Raw genomic sequence first — 22,547 nt, 5'->3', positions numbered from 1 at the left:
CTACTCTAAAATTAAGATCTAATATACAAATAAGACCTACTCTAAAAATAAGACCTCTAAAAATAAGACCTCTAAAAATAAGACCTATTTTAAAAATAAAACTTACTCTAAAATAAGACCTAATATACAAATAAGACCTACTCTAAAAATAAGACTTAATATACAAATAAGACCTACTCTAAAAATAAGACTTAATATACAAATAAGACCTACTCTAAAAATAAGGTCTAATATAAAAATAAGACCTACTCTAAAAATAAGACCTAATATACAAATAAGACCTACTCTAAAAATAAGGCCTAATATAAAAATAAGACCTCCTCTAAAAATAAGACCTATTCTAAAAATAAGACCTAATATACAAATAAGACCTCCTCTAAAAATAAGACCTACTCTAAAAATAAAACTTTCTCTAAAAATAAGACCTCCTCAAAAAATAAGCCCTAGCATGATTTTACAGGATTTTTAAAGACTGCTTGCAATATAAGCTGTACTACAAAAATAAGAGCTAGTTACAGTCAGGGTTGGCTTTATTGGTGTATATATGTATGTGCAGTGTGTGTATACAGATGTGTGTGTGATGACTTGATTATAGTTGAATAAACGTTGGATTTTTTTTGTTCAGGAAAAAATATGGATTTTTGTTCATGAAAAAATTAAGACATCCCCTGAAAATAAGCTCTAGCTTATTTTTTTGGAGAAAAAAATAATATAAGACCCTGTCTTATTTTGGGGAAAACACAGTAGAGACTGCAAAAAAAATCATAATATAATATGTTTACAATTAGGTAAATAATTGACTTTGGATTGTTGTATTGTTTAGGTTCTTAGTTGTTACTTTACATTATGACACATTGTATTATTCTTATCATACTCATGTCTTCCCTATGACACTCACTTAGGCCCCCGGTCACGGAGGGTAAGCCACCTATTCCAAGAGAAGAACATTATAATTAGTAAATGGCGCCGGTAGATTCTCTTCAGTTTTTAGCTGCAATTTCTACTATATAGATCTCAATTATTATTATTTTTTATGTTAATTATCTTCTTTTCAGCCTTCTATAAACAGAACCTTCTCTCTGGCATTTTGCTGAAAAAAACATTTAAAAAAATAAAATAAAATTCTACGGAATCGGAATTTTTTGCAACCTTTGAGGGAAATTAAATTCTCCTCAAACCGATACGATCTTCTCTGATTTTAATATTTTTTTGTCTCCATTTTTTAGTATAAGGCTCTGTTGCCATCACATTATTCGGAAAGTATTTTTGTGAGTCTCAATTGCAGCGTGTCAGACATAGGATGCGCTCAGACGAACGTAAGACCAGCACGATTATCGGATCGGCATCACCCGGCGTGGCTGGCTTCTCTCCTGACAGGAGCAGGTCTGCTGCATGTATTTGTATGCAGCTGAAACACTCCTGTCCAGAGAGTGTGCGTCCATACCGGGTAAATTATATTATTTATACAATTATTGACTTTAGATCTGTTGGATTTGGATCTGGATGGTTTGGTTCTTAGTTGTTGCACAGTTATTCCTCTATATTATGATACATTGTATCCTGTGATCCCATGACACTCACTGAGGGCTCCCGACGGTAAGACTTGTCCTTGCCCGGTCACCGATGGTAAGCCACCTATTCCAAGAGAAGAAGGTCCTCATTAGTAAATGGTGGGTTCTCAGCCGTTGCGGCCGAAACTAGAATACAATGTTACTGGATAAGACAGAACTCTATGATTTTCTTTTATAGATTGTGTTTGATAATATTTTTGGGGTCTTTATTTTGTAATTGTGAAAACATATCATGGTAATAGTAAAGCGGTTGGCCTATCCTTATGATAGGTCATCAATGTCTGATTGGCTGGGGTCCGACAATGGGAATTTTTGCCAATCAGATGTTCTCGGTGGTGGCGGCTTTAGCAGGAGGCTGGAAATGCTCAGTTCCACCGCTGTCCCGTCTGCTAATAGAGGACGTGTCCGGGTACTACAAATCCACTTCCTATTGATTTGAATGGAAGGCGGATGTGCAGTACCGGCCGCGGCCACTATCAGGAATCGGAGCAGTAAAGTTTAGGCAAAGATATAGAACTATTTCAGCCAAATTTATTTCAGAGTGTCCTTATCACCTTACGTAAAATTTTGAGCATTATAAACACGACTCTACCGCACTTACCTGTCAATGATATCCCACCGCCAACATCTATAGAAAAAAATATAAAAGTGACCATATTGTATATGGTAAAAAGCCACAACAGGTCTCAAACACTCAATAAAGAACTAAAGACAATTTCAAAAGAAGATAATTAACAGGATTGTGATTCATCAGGATAGATAAACAAAGCACTAAATATAATTTCCTAATGAAGACAATTAAAGGGTGCAACGCTAGCCACAGGAGATGGTAAAGCGGCGAACAGGAGTTGACCCACTGGACCACAGGGGGACCCTGAATTTACTTTTTAATGGGACAGGCTTGACTAAGAGCCCTCCATGAGGCAGATGCCAGGGGCCACTCCCTGATTAGTGCCAGGGACAGTGGCAGCAGACTCCAGGGCAGGGAGGGCTATGGGAACAAACGGTCCCAGTCACTAATATAGCAAGGACCACCGGGGTAGCTGAGGCAGGTGGCATGGTCGGGGTGAACTGACACAGTCACTAGGGTAGCAGGGACCACTGATGTTGCTGAGACACTTGGCTCAGCTGGGCTGGACGGACACAGTCTGAAGTACAGCAGGGACAACCTAAAGTTTTAGGTTATTTGTGTAATACAGAGTAGGTACTCGAGGTCAGGGACATGATTTGCACGGTCTTTGTCTTGTGGCCACATTGGTAGCCCGAGTAGATCTCTGCAAAACTCCGAATAATACCTGGTATTTCCAGCCCTACTTTTGATCTGGGAGAGTCCATATTGAGCCATATTGAAAATGTTATGAAAGATCTACTAATCAGAAGAGGATTCCAGTGGTAAGAGCAATGACCAACATAGACCAAGATCCGGCAAATCTTTTAGCTCAACTTTTCTAGATGCTCAAGAACGAGAAACATTCTCCATAACCTCTCTCATCGTTTCCCAGAGAAGAGGATCCGAAACAGAAAAGCTCAACTCAAAATTTCATAGTGAGGTTTATGACGATGGACAACCGGAGTAATCAAGTCACCGATGTGTGATCAATGCGAGAGAACCATCAGGATCGCTAGAAATTAGAACAAAAATGCCCCGAGTTTCCTGGAGCTCGAAGACCTTGAAATAAAAGTAATGACCACTCACTTAATCCATTAGTTAACCCTTCCACTGCTCCTCCAACTCCATGGAGTAGTCCACCTTCAAAGTAAATGCAAACATTAGTACAAGGTCTACGTGGCTTTTTTTTTTTTTTACCAGAAAACTTGTTTTTGTACAATCTGACACATCTTTAAAAAATTTACTTTTTTTGTGTCTAGTTACGAGTACTAAGCACACGAGCATGGTAGTGCCCGCTCATCACTAGCTACCAATACAGAGCACCCGAGCATGGTAGTGCCCGCTCATCACTAGTTACGAGTACTGAGCACCCGAGCATGGTAGTGCCCGCTCATCACTAGTTACCAGTACAGAGCACCTGAGCATGGTAGTGCCCGCTCATCACTAGTTACCAGTACAGAGCACCTGAGCATGGTAGTGCCCGCTCATCAGTAGTTACCAGTACTGAGCACCCGAGCATGGTAGTGCCTGCTCATCACTAGTTACCAGTACTGAGCACACGAGCATAGTAGTGCCCGCTCATCACTAGTTACCAATACAGAGCACCCGAGCATGGTAGTGCCCGCTCATCACTAGTTACGAGTACTGAGCACCCGAGCATGGTAGTGCCCGCTCATCACTAGTTACCAGTACAGAGCACCTGAGCATGGTAGTGCCCACTCATCACTAGTTACCAGTACTGAGCACACGAGCATAGTAGTGCCCGCTCATCACTAGTTACCAATACAGAGCACCCGAGCATGGTAGTGCCCACTCATTACTAGTTACGAGTACTGAGCACCCGAGCATGGTAGTGTCCGCTCATCACTAGTTACCAGTACAGAGCACCTGAGCATGGTAGTGCCCACTCATCACTAGTTACCAGTACTGAGCACACGAGCATAGTAGTGCCCGCTCATCACTAGTTACCAGTACTGAGCACCTGAGCATGGTAGTGCCCGCTCATCACTAGTTACCAGTACAGAGCACCCGAGCATGGTAGTGCCCACTCATCACTAGTTACCAGTACTGAGCACACGAGCATAGTAGTGCCTGCTCATCACTAGTTACCAGTACTGAGCACCTGAGCATGGTAGTGTCCGCTCATCACTAGTTACCAGTACAGAGCACCCGAGCATGGTAGTGCCCGCTCATCACTAGTTACCAGTACTGAGCACCCGAGCATGGTAGTGCCCGCTCATCACTAGTTACCAGTACAGAGCACCCGAGCATGGTAGTGCCCACTCATCACTAGTTACCAGTACTGAGCACACGAGCATAGTAGTGCCCGCTCATCACTAGTTACCAGTACTGAGCACCTGAGCATAGTAGTGCCCGCTCATTACTAGTTACCAGTACTGAGCACCTGAGCATGATAGTGTCCGCTCATCACTAGTTACCAGTACTGAGCACCCGAGCATGGTAGTGCTCGCTCATCACTAGTTACCAGTACAGAGCACCCGAGCCTGGTAGTGCCCGCTCATCACTAGTTACCAGTACTGAGCACCCGAGCATGGTAGTGCTCACTCATCACTAGTTACCAGTACAGAGCACCCGAGCATGGTAGTGCCCGCTCATCACTAGTTACCAGTACTGAGCACCCGAGCATGGTAGTGCTCACTCATCACTAGTTACCAGTACAGAGCACCCGAGCATGGTAGTGCCCGCTCATCACTAGTTACCAGTACAGAGCACCTGAGCATGGAAGCGCTGAGTGACCCTACAATAGCCCTGGCTAGGGTGGGGGTAGGTAAGGATCACTAGTCCCACCACCGCACTGAAACAACACACCAGTGAAGGAAGACAGATGGGGGGAAAACACCACGACAGACTACAGCAGTCAGACCCAAGACTGGAGTCATCATAGCAACTTCAAGAGAGGGTTCCAACAGTTGCTTTCACCTCCTGGGCAAGCATCCAAATGAATCAAGGATAACCAGTGGCACCATCTGCTGGTAGCAGGGGATATATATATATAAAGGGACTGGGAGTAGTCCAAACCGGAAACACCTGTGAGATCATAATGATACTGCTTGCTGGCAGGGAATACTGACATTAACCCTCAAAGGAAAGAGAATACATTTAAATAGCAGAGTCTTCCAAAGAAAAGTGAGACTGAAACCCAGAACCTGTCACTAAACTCTTACAGAGACGAGCGTGATGCTACTCCTGTGGGGATGATACTTCTAATACTTCTGCCACTAATCAGAAACTTCTGGAACTACTCACCCAGTCCACCGGTCAGCCCTCCTGCCGCTTCTCCGACACCATTGAGTATTCCTCCTTAGAAAAAAAAGAAAAAATTAAGCATATTTATTATTTTTTTGATTTAAAGCCGCTAATTTTCTCCATGTTATTATAGTTGCACATAAAATGGGAGATTCAGGAAGAGGTTGATGAGGATTCATTAGATTATGAATGATTAATGAATATAAAGGAATATTATTATGTAAGTCAGTTTCAATCTCTTTCCATGTAGTAGTAAGATTATCTTTAAACCAAATTTGACTTTGTCTAATTAAATTAGTATAGAAATAACTGTAAATATTAGGTAAGCCTAAGCCTCCTCTTTTTTTCTTTTTCATTAGAATATAGTTAGCTACCCTTGGATTACCTGCACTTTTTAACACATCACCATCAACATCTGAAAAAAAAGTACAGTTTTAAGTTAGCAATTTTTTTCATATTTATACATATTTATTCAAATGTTGTCAATGTGTACAGGTGAATACATAATAATAATAATAATATCTTTCATGTTTCCCTGAAAAATAAGATCTACTTTAAAAATAAGATCTAATCTGAAAATAAGATCTACTCTAAAAATACGATCTACTCTGCAAATAAGATCGACTCTAAAAACAATATCTACTCTGAAAATAATATCTACTCTAAAAATAATATCTACTCTGAAAATAAGACCTACTCTAAAAATAAGATCTACTCTGAAAATAAGATCTACTCTGAAATAGGATCTACTCTGAAATAATATCTACTCTAAAAATAAGACCTCCTCTAAAAAATAACACCTACTCTAAAAATAAGATCTACACTAAAAATAAGACTTACTCTAAAAATAAGACCTACTCTAAAAATAAGACCTACTCTAAAAAATAACACCTACTCTAAAAATAAGATCTACTCTAAAAATAAAAAACTTACTCTAAAAATAAGACCTACTCTAAAAATAAGACCTACACTGAAAATAAGACCTCTAAAAATAAGATCTACTCTAAAAATAAGATCTACTCTAAAATTAAGATCTAATATACAAATAAGACCTACTCTAAAAATAAGACCTCTAAAAATAAGACCTACTCTAAAAATAAGACCTCTAAAAATAAGACCTATTTTAAAAATAAAACTTACTCTAAAATAAGACCTAATATACAAATAAGACCTACTCTAAAAATAAGACTTAATATACAAATAAAACCTACTCTAAAAATAAGACTTAATATACAAATAAGACCTACTCTAAAAATAAGGTCTAATATAAAAATAAGACCTACTCTAAAAATAAGACCTAATATACAAATAAGACCTACTCTAAAAATAAGGCCTAATATAAAAATAAGACCTCCTCTAAAAATAAGACCTATTCTAAAAATAAGACCTAATATACAAATAAGACCTCCTCTAAAAATAAGACCTACTCTAAAAATAAAACTTTCTCTAAAAATAAGACCTCCTCAAAAAATAAGCCCTAGCATGATTTTACAGGATTTTTAAAGACTGCTTGCAATATAAGCTGTACTCCAAAAATAAGAGCTAGTTACAGTCAGGGTTGGCTTTATTGGTGTATATATGTATACATGTGTATGTGCAGTGTGTGTATATACAGATGTGTGTGTGATGACTTGATTATAGTTGAATAAACGTTGGATTTTTTTTGTTCAGGAAAAAATATGGATTTTTGTTCATGAAAAAATTAAGACATCCCCTGAAAATAAGCTCTAGCTTATTTTTTTGGAGAAAAAAATAATATAAGACCCTGTCTTATTTTGGGGAAACACAGTAGAGACTGCAAAAAAAATCATAATATAATATATTTACAATTAGGTAAATAATTGACTTTGGATTGTTGTATTGTTTAGGTTCTTAGTTGTTACTTTACATTATGACACATTGTATTATTCTTATCATACTCATGTCTTCCCTATGACACTCACTTAGGCCCCCGGTCACGGAGGGTAAGCCACCTATTCCAAGAGAAGAACATTATAATTAGTAAATGGCGCCGGTAGATTCTCTTCAGTTTTTAGCTGCAATTTCTACTATATAGATCTCAATTATTATTATTTTTTTATGTTAATTATCTTCTTTTCAGCCTTCTATAAACAGAACCTTCTCTCTGGCATTTTGCTGAAAAAAACATTTAAAAAATAAAATAAAATTCTACGGAATCGGAATTTTTTGCAACCTTTGAGGGAAATTAAATTCTCCTCAAACCGATACGATCTTCTCTGATTTTAATATTTTTTTGTCTCCATTTTTTAGTATAAGGCTCTGTTGCCATCACATTATTCGGAAAGTATTTTTGTGAGTCTCAATTGCAGCGTGTCAGACATAGGATGCGCTCAGACGAACGTAAGACCAGCACGATTATCGGATCGGCATCACCCGGAGTGGCTGGCTTCTCTCCTGACAGGAACAGGTCTGCTGCATGTATTTGTATGCAGCTGAAACGCTCCTGTCCAGAGAGTGTGCGTCCATACCGGGTAAATTATATTACTTATACAATTATTGACTTTAGATCTGTTGGATTTGGATCTGGATGGTTTGGTTCTTAGTTGTTACACAGTTATTCCTCTATATTATGATACATTGTATCCTGTGATCCCATGACACTCACCGAGGGCACCCGACGGTAAGACTTGTCCTTGCCCGGTCACCGATGGTAAGCCACCTATTCCAAGAGAAGAAGGTCCTCATTAGTAAATGGTGGGTTCTCAGCCGTTGCGGCCGAAACTAGAATACAATGTTACTGGACAAGACAGAACTCCATGATTTTCTTTTATAGATTGTGTTTGATAATATTTTTGGGGTCTTTATTTTGTAATTGTGAAAACATATCATGGTAACAGTAAAGCGGTTGGCCTATCCTTATGATAGGTCATCAATGTCTGATTGGCTGGGGTCCGACAATGGGAATTTCCGCCAATCAGATGTTCTCGGTGGTGGCGGCTTTAGCAGGAGGCTGGAAATGCTCAGTTCCACCGCTGTCCCGTCTGCTAATAGAGGACGTGGCCGGGTACTACAAATCCACTTCCTATTGATTTGAATGGAAGGCGGATGTGCAGTACCCGGCCGCGGCTACTATCAGGAATCGGAGCAGTAAAGTTTAGGCAAAGATAAAGAACTATTTCGGCCAAATTTATTTCAGAGTGTCCTTATCACCTTATGTAAAATTTTGAGCATTATAAACACGACTCTACCGCACTTACCTGTCAATGATATCCCACCACCAACATCTATAGAATAAAATATAAAAGTGACCATATTGTATATGGTAAAAAGCCACAACAGATCTCAAACACTCAACTAAAGACAATTTCAAAAGAAGATAATTAACAGGATTGTGATTCATCAGGATAGATAAACAAAGCACTAAATATAATTTCCTAAGGAAGACAATTAAAGGGTGCAACGCTAGCCACAGGAGATGGTAAAGCGGTGAACAGGAGTTGACCCACTGGACCACAGGGGGACCCTGAATTTACGTCAAGGAAAAAGAAAATTGAGGATCCAGCACGATTTTTCTTATTTAGGTAAAAACATCAAGGCTTTATTTGAAAAGGTTAAAAATAGTAACAATGTGAAGACCTAGATATTGATAACAAAAAAGGGGGGCCTTAACGCGTTTCAGACTTCATTTTTAAAAACATGTGGAGTCCTTAATCATAAGGAGATGGTAAAGCGGCGAACAGGAGTTGACCCACTGGACCACAGGGGGACCCTGAATTTACTTTTTAGTGGGACAGGCTTGACTAAGAGCCCTCCATGAGGCAGATGCCAGGGATCATTCCCTGAGTAGTGCCAGGGACAGTGGCAGCAGACCCCCAGGGCAGGGAGGGCTATGGGAACAAACGGTCCCAGTCACTAGTATAGCAAGGACCACCGGGGTAGCTGAGGCAGGTGGCATGGCCGGGGTGAACTGACACAGTCACTAGGGTAGCAGGGACCACTGATGTTGCTGAGGCACTTGGCTCAGCTGGGCTGGGCAGACACAGTCTGAAGTACAGCAGGGACAACCTAAATATTTAGGTTATATGTGTAATACAGAGTAGGTACTCGAGGTCAGGGAAATGATTTACATGGTCTTTGTCCAGTGGCCACATTGGTAGCCCGAGTAGAGCTCTGCAAAACTCCGAACAATACCTGGTATTTCCAGCCCTACTTTTGATCTGGGAGTATATCTTGCCATATTGAGCCATATTGAGCCATATTGAGCCATATTGAAAATGTTATGACAGATCTACTGATCAGAAGAGGATTCCAGTGGTAAGAGCAATGACCAACATAGACCAAGATCCAGCAAAGCTTTTAGCTCAACTTTTCTAGATGCTCAAGAATGAGAAACATTCTCCATAACCTCTCTCATCGTTTCCCAGAGAAGAGGATCCGAAACAGAATATCTCAACTCAAAATTTCATAGTGAGGTTTATGACGATGGACAACCGGAGTAATCAAGTCACCGATGTGTGATCAATGCGAGAGAACCATCAGGATCGCTAGAAATTAGAACAAAAATGCCACCGTGTTTCCTGGAGCTCGATGACCTTGAAATAAAAGTAATGACCACTCACTTAATCCATTAGTTAACCCTTCCACTGTTCCTCCAACTCCATGGAGTAGTCCACCTTCAAAGGAAATGCAAACATTAGTACAAGGTCTACGCGGCTTTTTTTTTTTACCAGAAAACTTGTTTTTGTACAATCTGCCACATCTATAAAAAATTTACTTTTTTTGTGTCTAGTTACGAGTACTAAGCACACGAGCATGGTAGTGCCCGCTCATCACTAGTTACCAATACAGAGCACCCGAGCATGGTAGTGCCCACTCATCACTAGTTACGAGTACTGAGCACCCGAGCATGGTAGTGCCCGCTCATCACTAGTTACCAGTACAGAGCACCTGAGCATGGTAGTGCCCACTCATCACTAGTTACCAGTACTGAGCACACGAGCATAGTAGTGCCCGCTCATCACTAGTTACCAGTACTGAGCACCTGAGCATGGTAGTGCCCGCTCATCACTAGTTACCAGTACAGAGCACCCGAGCATGGTAGTGCCCACTCATCACTAGTTACCAGTACTGAGCACACGAGCATAGTAGTGCCCGCTCATCACTAGTTACCAGTACTGAGCACCTGAGCATGGTAGTGTCCGCTCATCACTAGTTACCAGTACTGAGCACCCGAGCATGGTAGTGCTCGCTCATCACTAGTTACCAGTACTGAGCACCCGAGCATGGTAGTGCCCGCTCATCACTAGTTACCAGTACAGAGCACCCGAGCATGGTAGTGCCCACTCATCACTAGTTACCAGTACTGAGCACACGAGCATAGTAATGCCCGCTCATCACTAGTTACCAGTACTGAGCACCTGAGCATAGTAGTGCCCGCTCATCACTAGTTACCAGTACTGAGCACCTGAGCATGATAGTGTCCGCTCATCACTAGTTACCAGTACTGAGCACCCGAGCATGGTAGTGCTCGCTCATCACTAGTTACCAGTACAGAGCACCCGAGCATGGTAGTGCCCGCTCATCACTAGTTACCAGTACAGAGCACCCGAGCATGGAAGCGCTGAGTGACCCTACAATAGCCCTGGCTAGGGTGGGGGTAGGTAAGGATCACTAGTCCCACCACCGCACTGAAACAACACACCAGTGAAGGAAGACAGATGGGGGGAAAACACCACGACAGACTACAGCAGTCAGACCCAAGACTGGAGCCATCATAGCAACTTCAAGAGAGGGTTCCAACAGTTGCTTTCACCTCCTGGGCAAGCATCCAAATGAATCAAGGATAACCAGTGGCACCATCTGCTGGTAGCAGGGGATATATATATATATATATATATATATATATATATATATATATATATATAAAGGGACTGGGATTAGTCCAAACCGGAAACACCTGTGAGATCATAATGAGACTGCTTGCTGGCAGGGAATACTGACATTAACCCTCAAAGGAAAGAGAATACATTTAAATAGCAGAGTCTCCCAAAGAAAAGTGAGACTGAAACCCAGAACCTGTCACTAAACTCTTACAGAGACGAGCGTGATGCTACTCCTGTGGGGATGATACTTCTAATACTTCTGCCACTAATCAGAAACTTCTGGAACTACTCACCCAGTCCACCGGTCAGCCCTCCTGCCGCTTCTCCGACACCATTGAGTATTCCTCCTTAGAAAAAAAAGAAAAAATTAAGCATATTTATTATTTATTTGATTTAAAGCCGCTAATTTTCTCCATGTTATTATAGTTGCACATAAAATGGGAGATTCAGGAAGAGGTTGATGAGGATTCATTAGATTATGAATGATTAATGAATATAAAGGAATATTATTATGTAAGTCAGTTTCAATCTCTTTCCATGTAGTAGTAAGATTATCTTTAAACCAAATTTGACTTTGTCTAATTAAATTAGTATAGAAATAACTGTAAATATTAGGTAAGCCTAAGCCTCCTCTTTTTTTCTTTTTCATTAGAATATAGTTAGCTACCCTTGGATTACCTGCACTTTTTAACACATCAACTCCAGCATCTGAAAAAAAAGTACAGTTTTAAGTTAGCAATTTTTTTCATATTTATACATATTTATTCAAATGTTGTCAATGTGTACAGGTGAATACATAATAATAATAATAATAATATCTTTCATGTTTCCCTGAAAAATAAGATCTACTTTAAAAATAAGATCTAATCTGAAAATAAGATCTACTCTAAAAATACGATCTACTCTGAAAATAAGATCTACTCTGAAAAAGGATCTACTCTGAAATAATATCTACTCTAAAAATAAGACCTCCTCTAAAAAATAACACCTACTCTAAAAATAAGATCTACACTAAAAATAAGACCTACTCTAAAAATAAGACCTACTCTAAAAATAAGACCTACTCTAAAAAATAACACCTACTCTAAAAATAAGATCTACTCTAAAAATAAAAAACTTACTCTAAAAATAAGACCTACTCTAAAAATAAGACCTACACTGAAAATAAGACCTCTAAAAATAAGATCTACTCTAAAAATAAGATCTACTCTAAAATTAAGATCTAATATACAAATAAGACCTACTCTAAAAATAAGACCTCTAAAAATAAGACCTACTCTAAAAATAAGACCTCTAAAAATAAGACCTATTTTAAAAATAAAACTTACTCTAAAATAAGACCTAATATACAAATAAGACCTACTCTAAAAATAAGACTTAATATACAAATAAGACCTACTCTAAAAATAAGACTTAATATACAAATAAGACCTACTCTAAAAATAAGGTCTAATATACAAATAAGACCTACTCTAAAAATAAGGCCTAATATAAAAATAAGACCTCCTCTAAAAATAAGACCTATTCTAAAAATAAGACCTAATATACAAATAAGACCTCCTCTAAAAATAAGACCTACTCTAAAAATAAAACTTTCTCTAAAAATAAGACCTCCTCAAAAAATAAGCCCTAGCATGATTTTACAGGATTTTTAAAGACTGCTTGCAATATAAGCTGTACTACAAAAATAAGAGCTAGTTACAGTCAGGGTTGGCTTTATTGGTGTATATATGTATACATGTGTATGTGCAGTGTGTGTATACAGATGTGTGTGTGATGACTTGATTATAGTTGAATAAACGTTGGATTTTTTTTGTTCAGGAAAAAATATGGATTTTTGTTCATGAAAAAATTAAGACATCCCCTGAAAATAAGCTCTAGCTTATTTTTTTGGAGAAAAAAATAATATAAGACCCTGTCTTATTTTGGGGAAACACAGTAGAGACTGCAAAAAAAATCATAATATAATATGTTTACAATTAGGTAAATAATTGACTTTGGATTGTTGTATTGTTTAGGTTCTTAGTTGTTACTTTACATTATGACACATTGTATTATTCTTATCATACTCATGTCTTCCCTATGACACTCACTTAGGCCCCCGGTCACGGAGGGTAAGCCACCTATTCCAAGAGAAGAACATTATAATTAGTAAATGGCGCCGGTAGATTCTCTTCAGTTTTTAGCTGCAATTTCTACTATATAGATCTCAATTATTATTATTTTTTATGTTAATTATCTTCTTTTCAGCCTTCTATAAACAGACCCTTCTCTCTGGCATTTTGCTGAAAAAAACATTTAAAAAAATAAAATAAAATTCTACGGAATCGGAATTTTTTGCAACCTTTGAGGGAAATTAAATTCTCCTCAAACCGATACGATCTTCTCTGATTTTAATATTTTTTTGTCTCCATTTTTTAGTATAAGGCTCTGTTGCCATCACATTATTCGGAAAGTATTTTTGTGAGTCTCAATTGCAGCGTGTCAGACATAGGATGCGCTCAGACGAACGTAAGACCAGCACGATTATCGGATCGGCATCACCCGGCGTGGCTGGCTTCTCTCCTGACAGGAGCAGGTCTGCTGCATGTATTTGTATGCAGCTGAAACACTCCTGTCCAGAGAGTGTGCGTCCATACCGGGTAAATTATATTATTTATACAATTATTGACTTTAGATCTGTTGGATTTGGATCTGGATGGTTTGGTTCTTAGTTGTTGCACAGTTATTCCTCTATATTATGATACATTGTATCCTGTGATCCCATGACACTCACTGAGGGCTCCCGACGGTAAGACTTGTCCTTGCCCGGTCACCGATGGTAAGCCACCTATTCCAAGAGAAGAAGGTCCTCATTAGTAAATGGTGGGTTCTCAGCCGTTGCGGCCGAAACTAGAATACAATGTTACTGGATAAGACAGAACTCTATGATTTTCTTTTATAGATTGTGTTTGATAATATTTTTGGGGTCTTTATTTTGTAATTGTGAAAACATATCATGGTAATAGTAAAGCGGTTGGCCTATCCTTATGATAGGTCATCAATGTCTGATTGGCTGGGGTCCGACAATGGGAATTTTTGCCAATCAGATGTTCTCGGTGGTGGCGGCTTTAGCAGGAGGCTGGAAATGCTCAGTTCCACCGCTGTCCCGTCTGCTAATAGAGGACGTGGCCGGGTACTACAAATCCACTTCCTATTGATTTGAATGGAAGGCGGATGTGCAGTACCGGCCGCGGCCACTATCAGGAATCGGAGCAGTAAAGTTTAGGCAAAGATATAGAACTATTTCAGCCAAATTTATTTCAGAGTGTCCTTATCACCTTACGTAAAATTTTGAGCATTATAAACACGACTCTACCGCACTTACCTGTCAATGATATCCCACCGCCAACATCTATAGAAAAAAATATAAAAGTGACCATATTGTATATGGTAAAAAGCCACAACAGGTCTCAAACACTCAATAAAGAACTAAAGACAATTTCAAAAGAAGATAATTAACAGGATTGTGATTCATCAGGATAGATAAACAAAGCACTAAATATAATTTCCTAATGAAGACAATTAAAGGGTGCAACGCTAGCCACAGGAGATGGTAAAGCGGCGAACAGGAGTTGACCCACTGGACCACAGGGGGACCCTGAATTTACTTTTTAATGGGACAGGCTTGACTAAGAGCCCTCCATGAGGCAGATGCCAGGGGCCACTCCCTGAGTAGTGCCAGGGACAGTGGCAGCAGACCCTCAGGGTAGGGAGGGCTATGGGAACAAACGGTCCCAGTCACTAATATAGCAAGGACCACCGGGGTAGCTGAGGCAGGTGGCATGGCCGGGGTGAACTGACACAGTCACTAGGGTAGCAGGGACCACTGATGTTGCTGAGACACTTAGCTCAGCTGGGCTGGACGGACACAGTCTGAAGTACAGCAGGGACAACCTAAAGTTTTAGGTTATTTGTGTAATACAGAGTAGGTACTCGAGGTCAGGGACATGATTTGCACGGTCTTTGTCTTGTGGCCACATTGGTAGCCCGAGTAGATCTCTGCAAAACTCCGAATAATACCTGGTATTTCCAGCCCTACTTTTGATCTGGGAGAGTCCATATTTTGCCATATTGAAAATGTTATGAAAGATCTACTAATCAGAAGAGGATTCCAGTGGTAAGAGCAATGACCAACATAGACCAAGATCCGGCAAAGCTTTTAGCTCAACTTTTCTAGATGCTCAAGAATGAGAAACATTCTCCATAACCTCTCCCATCGTTTCCCAGAGAAGAGGATCCGAAACAGAAAAGCTCAACTCAAAATTTCATAGTGAGGTTTATGACGATGGACAACCGGAGTAATCAAGTCACCGATGTGTGATCAATGCGAGAGAACCATCAGGATCGCTAGAAATTAGAACAAAAATGCCGCCGTGTTTCCTGGAGCTCGATGACCTTGAAATAAAAGTAATGATCACTCACTTAATCCATTAGTTAACCCTTCCACTGTTCCTCCAAGTCCATGGAGTAGTCCACCTTCAAAGGAAATGGAAACATTAGTACAAGGTCTACGTGGCTTATTTTTTTTTACCAGAAAACTTGTTTTTGTACAATCTGACACATCTATAAAAAATTTACTTTTTTTGTGTCTAGTTACAAGTACTAAGCACACGAGCATGGTAGTGCCCGCTCATCACTAGTTACCAATACAGAGCACCCGAGCATGGTAGTGCCCGCTCATCACTAGTTACCAGTACAGAGCACCCGAACATGGTAGTGCCCGCTCATCACTAGTTACCAGTACTGAGCACCTGAGCATAGTAGTGCTCGCTCATCACTAGTTACCAGTACAGAGCACCCGAGCATGGTAGTGCCCGCTCATCACTAGTTACCAGTACCGAGCATGGTAGTGCCCGCTCATCACTAGTTACCAGTACTGAGCACCCGAGCATGGTAGTGCTCGCTCATCACTAGTTACCAGTACTGAGCACCTGAGCATGGTAGTGCCCGTTCATCACTAGTTACCAGTACTGAGCACCTGAGCATGGTAGTGCCCGCTCATCACTATTTACCAGTACAGAGCACCCGAGCATGGTATTGCTTACTCATCACTAGTTACGAGTACTGAGCACCTGAGCATTGTAGTGCCCGCTCATCACTAGTTACGAGTACAGAGCACCCGAGCATGGTAGTGCCCGCTCATCACTAGTTACCAGTACTGAGCACCTGAGCATGGTAGTGCCCGCTCATCACTAGTTACCAGTACTGAGCACCTGAGCATGGTAGTGCCGGCTCATCACTAGTTACGAGTACTGAGCACCCGCGCATGGTAGTGCCCGCTCATCACTAGTTACCAGTACTGAGCACCTGAGCATGGTAGTGCCCGCTCATCACTAGTTACCAGTACTGAGCACCCGAGTATGGTAGTGCCTGCTCATCACTAGTTACCAGTACTGAGCACCCGAGCATGGTAGTGCCCACTCATCACTAGTTACCAGTACTGAGCACCTGAGCATGGTCGTGCCCGCTCATCACTAGTTACCAGTACTGAGCACCTGAGCATAGTAGTGCCCGCTCATCACTAGTTACCAGTACAGAGCACCCGAGCATGGTATTGCTCACTCATCACTAGTTACAAGTACTGAGCACCTGAGCATTGTAGTGCCCGCTCATCACTAGTTACGAGTACAGAGCACCCGAGCATGGTAGTGCCCGCTCATCACTAGTTACCAGTACTGAGCACCTGAGCATGGTAGTGCCCGCTCATCACTAGTTACCAGTACTGAGCACCCGAGCATGGTAGTGCCCACTCATCACTAGTTACCAGTACTGAGCACCTGAGCATGGTAGTGCCCGCTCATCACTAGATACCAGTACTGAGCACCTGAGCATGGTCGTGCCCGCTCATCACTAGTTACCAGTACTGAGCACCTGAGCATAGTAGTGCCCGCTCATCACTAGTTACCAGTACAGAGCACCCGAGCATGGTATTGCTCACTCATCACTAGTTACGAGTACTGAGCACCTGAGCATTGTAGTGCCCGCTCATCACTAGTTACGAGTACAGAGCACCCGAGCATGGTAGTGCCCGCTCATCACTAGTTACCAGTACTGAGCACCTGAGCATGGTAGTGCCCGCTCATCACTAGTTACCAGTACTGAGCACCCGAGCATGGTAGTGCCTGCTCATCACTAGTTACGAGTACTGAGCACCTGAGCATGGTAGTGCCCGCTCATCACTAGTTACGAGTACTGAGCACCTGAACATGGTAGTGCCAGCTCATCACTAGTTACCAGTACTGAGCACCTGAGCATGGTAGTGCCCGCTCATCACTAGTTACGAGTACTGAGCACCTGAACATGGTAGTGCCAGCTCATCACTACTACTTCAGCAGTCACGTCTGTACTCATCATAACATTAGTGCCATTAAATAGAGACTTCTGGAACTTCTCACTCAGTCCACCGGTCAGCTCTCCTGTTGTTCCTGTGACACCATTGAGTATTCCTCCTTAGAAAAAATATAAGAAATAATAAGCATATCCTCCATGATCATAAACAAAAATTCTTCTTTCGCACTTCAATTTTTGTTAAATCATTATGAATCAGCAATCGACAGAACGGTTCATTCTTCTTTAACTTCTATCATTTTTCACAAATAACATCACATGGAACTTGTACAAGACCTTAGTAGAACGGCTGAGGAACAGTTACCCATAGTCTAAAAGGAGCAACGTCTTACAGATCAGGACTGGACGGAGCTTGTAAGGAGCAGTATATACATTTAATACATTTAATACATATTATGATACATTGTATCCTGTGATCCCATGACACTCACCGAGGGCTCCCGACGGTAAGACTTGTCCTTGCCCGGTCACCGATGGTAAGCCACCTATTCCAAGAGAAGAAGGTCCTCATTAGTAAATGGTGGGTTCTCAGCCGTGGTGCCGAAACTAGAATACAATGTTACTGGACCCGACAGAACTCTATGATTTTCTTTTATGGATTGTGTTTGCTGTTTTTGATAATATTTTTGGTGTCTTTATTTTGTAATTGTGTTAAAATCTCATGATAATAGTAAAGCGGTTGGCCTATCCTTAGGATAGGTCATCAATGTCTGATTGGCTGGGGTCCGACAATCGGAATTCCTGCCAATCAGATGTTCTCGATGGCGGCAACGGTAGCAGGAGGCTGGAAATGCTCTGTTCTGCCGCTGTTCCGTCTGCTGATAGTGGCTGCAGCCGGGTACTGCAAATCTACTTCCTATTGATCTGAATGGAAGGCGGATGTGCAGTACCGGCCGCGGCCACAATCAGCAGACGGAGCAGTACAGTTTAGGCAAATATATACAACTATTTCAGCCAAGTTCCTTTCAGAGTGTCCTTATCTCCTTACATAAATCTTGAGCATTACTAAACATTACTCTACTCTACATACCTGTCAATGATATTCCACCACCAACATCTATAGAAAAAAATATAAAAATTACCATACTGTATATGGTGAAAAACCACAACAGGTCTCAAATAAACAATAAAGAACTAAAAAGACAATTGCCTAAGGAAGACAATTAAAGGAATTGTCCACTGCCAACTGCCAGGTCAAAAATTATGTATCCACTGGGACCCTAGTGATGAGCCATTTTTGGCGGGAATTACTGGCAGTAAATATATAATTTTCCTACAGCAGCACCACAAGGTAGAGTCAAGCATTACAGTTCGGGAATTTGTGTAATGCAGGGTAGGTACCGGAGATGAGGAAAATGATTTACAAGGTCTTTGTCCAGTGGCCACATTGGTAGCCCATGGATGAGGGAGTAGAGCTACGACTAACACCTAGTATCTCCAGCACTACTTTTGATTTGTGAGTCCATCTTCCCATATTGAGCCATATCTTGGCATCTTGCCACATTGCTAATCTTATGAAAGATCTACTAATCAGAAGAGGATTCCATCAATAAGAGCTACGACCAACGAGGACCAAGATCCTGCAAATCTTGTAGCTCAACTTTTCTAGATGCTCAGGAATGAGAAACATTCTTCATAATCACTCTCATCACTTTCTGGAGCCCAGAATCCTAAACAGAAAATGCTCAACTCAAAATTTTGGTGATGGTGGAAAAACCGGACTAATCAAGTCATCAATGGGTGATCAGTAGAGTTGAGTGGACTGCCAATAATCCGGGTCCGGCGGATCAGCCGTGGGTTGACACAGAAGTCCAGATCCGATCCGGAGTTCGGATCTATATAAGTCAATGGGGAGCGGATCCGGATTTTTAAAGTTCGGGTCCGCTCAACAATTAGTGATCAGTCCAAAAGAACCATCAGGATCAAAAAAATTAGAACAAAAATGCCACCGTGTTTTCTGGAGCTCGATGAACTTGAAATAAAAGTAATGACCACTCACTTAATCCATTAGTCAACCCTTCCACTGTTCCTCCAAGTCCATTGAGTACTCCACCTTCAAGGTAAATGCAATCATTAGTACAAGGTCTACGCGGCTTATTTTTTTTTTTACCTGAAAACTTATTTTTATACAATCGGACAGAGAGAGGGAGAGAGAGAGGGAGAAGGAGAGGGAGAGGGAGAGAGAGAGAGAGAGAGGTAGAGGGAGAGAGAGGGAGAGGGAGAGAGGGAGAGGGAGAGTTAGAGGGAGAGGGAGAGGGAGGGAGAGAGAGAGAGGGGGAGAGAGAGGGAGAGGGAGAGAGATAGAGAGAGAAAGGGAGAGGGAGAGAGAGGGAGAGGGAGGGAGAGAGAGAGGGAGAGAGAGAGGGAGAGTTAGAGGGAGAGGGAGAAAGAGAGGGGAGGGAGAGAGAGAGAGAGGGAGAGGGAGGGAGAAAGAGAGAGAGAGAGGGAGAGTTAGAGGGAGAGTTAGAGGGAGAGTTAGAGGGAGAGGGAGAGGGAGAGAGAGGGAGAGGGAGAGAGAGAGGGAGAGGGAGGGAGAGAGAGAGAGGGAGAGGGAGAGTTAGAGGGAGGGAGAGAGAGAGAGAGAGAGAGAGGGAGAGGGAGAGGGAGGGAGAGAGAGAGAGGGAGAGTTAGAGGGAGAGGTAGAGGGAGAGGGAGAGGGAGGGAGAGAGAGAGGGAGAGGGAGAGTTAGAGGGAGAGGGAGGGGGAGGGAAAGGGAAAGAGGGAGGGAGAGAGGGAGGGAGAGGGAGAGAGAGAGAAAGAGAAAAAAAAAAATCCCGGATCCGGATCGTGCAGCCGGATACCCGGGTCCGGGTTAGACCCGGATCGGACTCTGAAACCGCGCGGATCCGGATTTTTAAAGTTCGGGTCCGCTCAACACTAATTAGTATGAATCGAATCCCATGGTGAAGTTCTATAATCTATCTCAATTTAAGAATTATAGCCTCTAAAGATCCCTTTCCTGTGTTTTGAATATTATTTTGTAGTAGAGAGGGCGCACCATATGGGAGGTGTATAAACCTGGCGCCTGTGAAACATAAATGCACTCCATTGCGGTTTCCTGTTTACTCTGCATGAGGTGGTATGCATGATGCGTTCCACTAAATTAGGAGAATACATCCCGAAAACGTAATGGGTCACATGATCGAAGAGAAAGGGGCGGAACCAGAATTCACATGACGCCCTGAGAAGGTGGAGCACATTGTGCGCTCTATTCTGCCATGCATTTGTAATACTAATGATAATCATATGATCTACATGAGATTGAAGTGATCCCCTTGGACCGTTAGACCGTTCTTCTGCTCTAGTTATGATTCTGTGTTGCATTTAATAACGCGGGGAAGGGGGGGCGGAACCAATATGATCACGTGACTGCTCACTGGAATGACTTCCTGGTATACAAACACTGATTGGGAGCAAGTATAAACAAACGGTGGTGCCCATGGTAACAGGGCGTTACTTACACAGATGAATGATGATCACATTAGAAGGGGTATTTAAGTGGGATGAATGAAGGTGATCACTGTTTATCATATGCGTCCTCCCAGGGAGGCATGTGCTGACCTACAAAGTTGTGCATAATCTGTCTCCTCGGTATATCTCTGAACTAATCTCCTACTACACTCCAACACGTCACCTCCGGTCCTCCCAAGATCTCCTTCTCTCCTCCTCTCTCATTTGCTCCTCACGCAACCAAATCCAAGACTTCTCCCGAGCATCCCCAGTCTCCTGGAACTCGCTGCCTCAACACGTCAGACTATCCCCTACTCTTGCAAACTTCAAACGGAATCTGAAAACCCACCTGTTCAGAAATGCCTACAATCTACAATGAACTCGCTGCCGCCCGACCACCGTGCGGAGCTGACGTCCCACCACCGTGTGGAGCTGCCGCCCCACCACCGGGTGGAGCTGCCGCCCCACAACCGTGCGGAGCTGCCGCCCCACCACCGGGCAGAGCTGCTGCCCCACAACCGTGCGGAGCTGCCGCCCCACCACCGGGCAGAGCTGCCGCCCGACCACCGTGCAGAGCTGCCGCCCGACCACCGTGCGGAGCTGCCGCCCAATCTACACCCCACCTACTGTCTCCTCCCCATAATCCTATAGAATATAATCCCGCAAGGGTAGGGCCCTCTTCCCTCTGTAAAAACGTCTGAGATAAGTACTTTTTTCTGGTATCATATATTATTACCCTATTTATCGGGAGATATAGGGATAGATACCGAGGGACAGCCGCCGAGGAATGGGGGCACCAATTCCAATTTAGGGTGCGTGTAACATCAGTTATATCTCCATTGCTAGGTAGTGGAGAGAATTAGCGAGGGTCCTCTTCGAATCTATTGTAAATTATTAATGAATACTGGTTTATTATTCCAATGACGTATCTATATTCAATTATCTATATTTAATTAACTCTCTTTGTGGTCCTGTTCTTATTGGGTTATGCGTTCACGGTGTGACTTTATTTTAATGAATACGAAATAAAGATATGTTTTTATATATAGCAATTTAGGTAGTCCCTATAAAAACTAATTTAACTGCCTTATAATATATATTTTTTTCTGGTTGGCAAATCTTTTAGCTCAACTTTTCTAGATACTCAAGAATGAGAAACATTCTCCATAATCACTCTCATCACTTTCTGGAGACCAGGATCCTAAACAGAAAATGCCCAACTCAAAATTTTGGTGACAGTAGAAAAACCGGACTAATCAAGTCATCAATGGGTGATCAGTAGAGTTGAGCGGACTGCCAATAATCCGGGTCCGGCGGATCAGCCGCGGGTTGACACAGAAGTCCGGATCCGATCCGGAGTTCGGATCTATATAAGTCAATGGGGAGCGGATCCGGATTTTTAAAGTTCGGGTCCGC

The 22,547-nt window shown here is 41.9% G+C and overlaps 1 protein-coding gene across 23 annotated transcripts in view; it reads right to left on the bottom strand.

Moving 5' to 3' along the window:
* LOC142256686 (uncharacterized) overlaps positions 1-22,547 on the bottom strand; it is a 131,972-nt gene that overhangs the window by 56,450 nt on the left and 52,975 nt on the right. For 11 of the 23 annotated variants that reach the window (XM_075328510.1, XM_075328511.1, XM_075328515.1 and 8 more), the window contains 20 exons: positions 19,681-19,734; positions 18,712-18,738; positions 18,113-18,166; positions 17,729-17,782; positions 15,756-15,809; positions 14,659-14,685; positions 14,068-14,121; positions 13,385-13,414; positions 11,970-11,999; positions 11,585-11,638; positions 10,029-10,082; positions 8,667-8,693; positions 8,075-8,128; positions 7,392-7,421; positions 5,834-5,863; positions 5,449-5,502; positions 3,268-3,321; positions 2,173-2,199; positions 1,582-1,635; positions 899-928 (listed from right to left, as the gene is read on the bottom strand). In XM_075328510.1, the coding sequence (XP_075184625.1) occupies positions 899-928; positions 1,582-1,635; positions 2,173-2,199; positions 3,268-3,321; positions 5,449-5,502; positions 5,834-5,863; positions 7,392-7,421; positions 8,075-8,128; positions 8,667-8,693; positions 10,029-10,082; positions 11,585-11,638; positions 11,970-11,999; positions 13,385-13,414; positions 14,068-14,121; positions 14,659-14,685; positions 15,756-15,809; positions 17,729-17,782; positions 18,113-18,166; positions 18,712-18,738; positions 19,681-19,734 (852 nt within the window). The remainder of the gene's footprint in view (positions 1-898; positions 929-1,581; positions 1,636-2,172; positions 2,200-3,267; positions 3,322-5,448; positions 5,503-5,833; positions 5,864-7,391; positions 7,422-8,074; positions 8,129-8,666; positions 8,694-10,028; positions 10,083-11,584; positions 11,639-11,969; positions 12,000-13,384; positions 13,415-14,067; positions 14,122-14,658; positions 14,686-15,755; positions 15,810-17,728; positions 17,783-18,112; positions 18,167-18,711; positions 18,739-19,680; positions 19,735-22,547) is intronic. The other 12 variants (XM_075328529.1, XM_075328531.1, XM_075328532.1 and 9 more) reach the window with 9 other exon arrangements.

The sequence above is a fragment of the Anomaloglossus baeobatrachus genome, chromosome 11 (genome assembly GCF_048569485.1).
Source record: "Anomaloglossus baeobatrachus isolate aAnoBae1 chromosome 11, aAnoBae1.hap1, whole genome shotgun sequence".
NCBI lineage: Eukaryota > Metazoa > Chordata > Amphibia > Anura > Aromobatidae > Anomaloglossus > Anomaloglossus baeobatrachus.
This window is presented reverse-complemented; position numbering and strand designations above follow the sequence as displayed.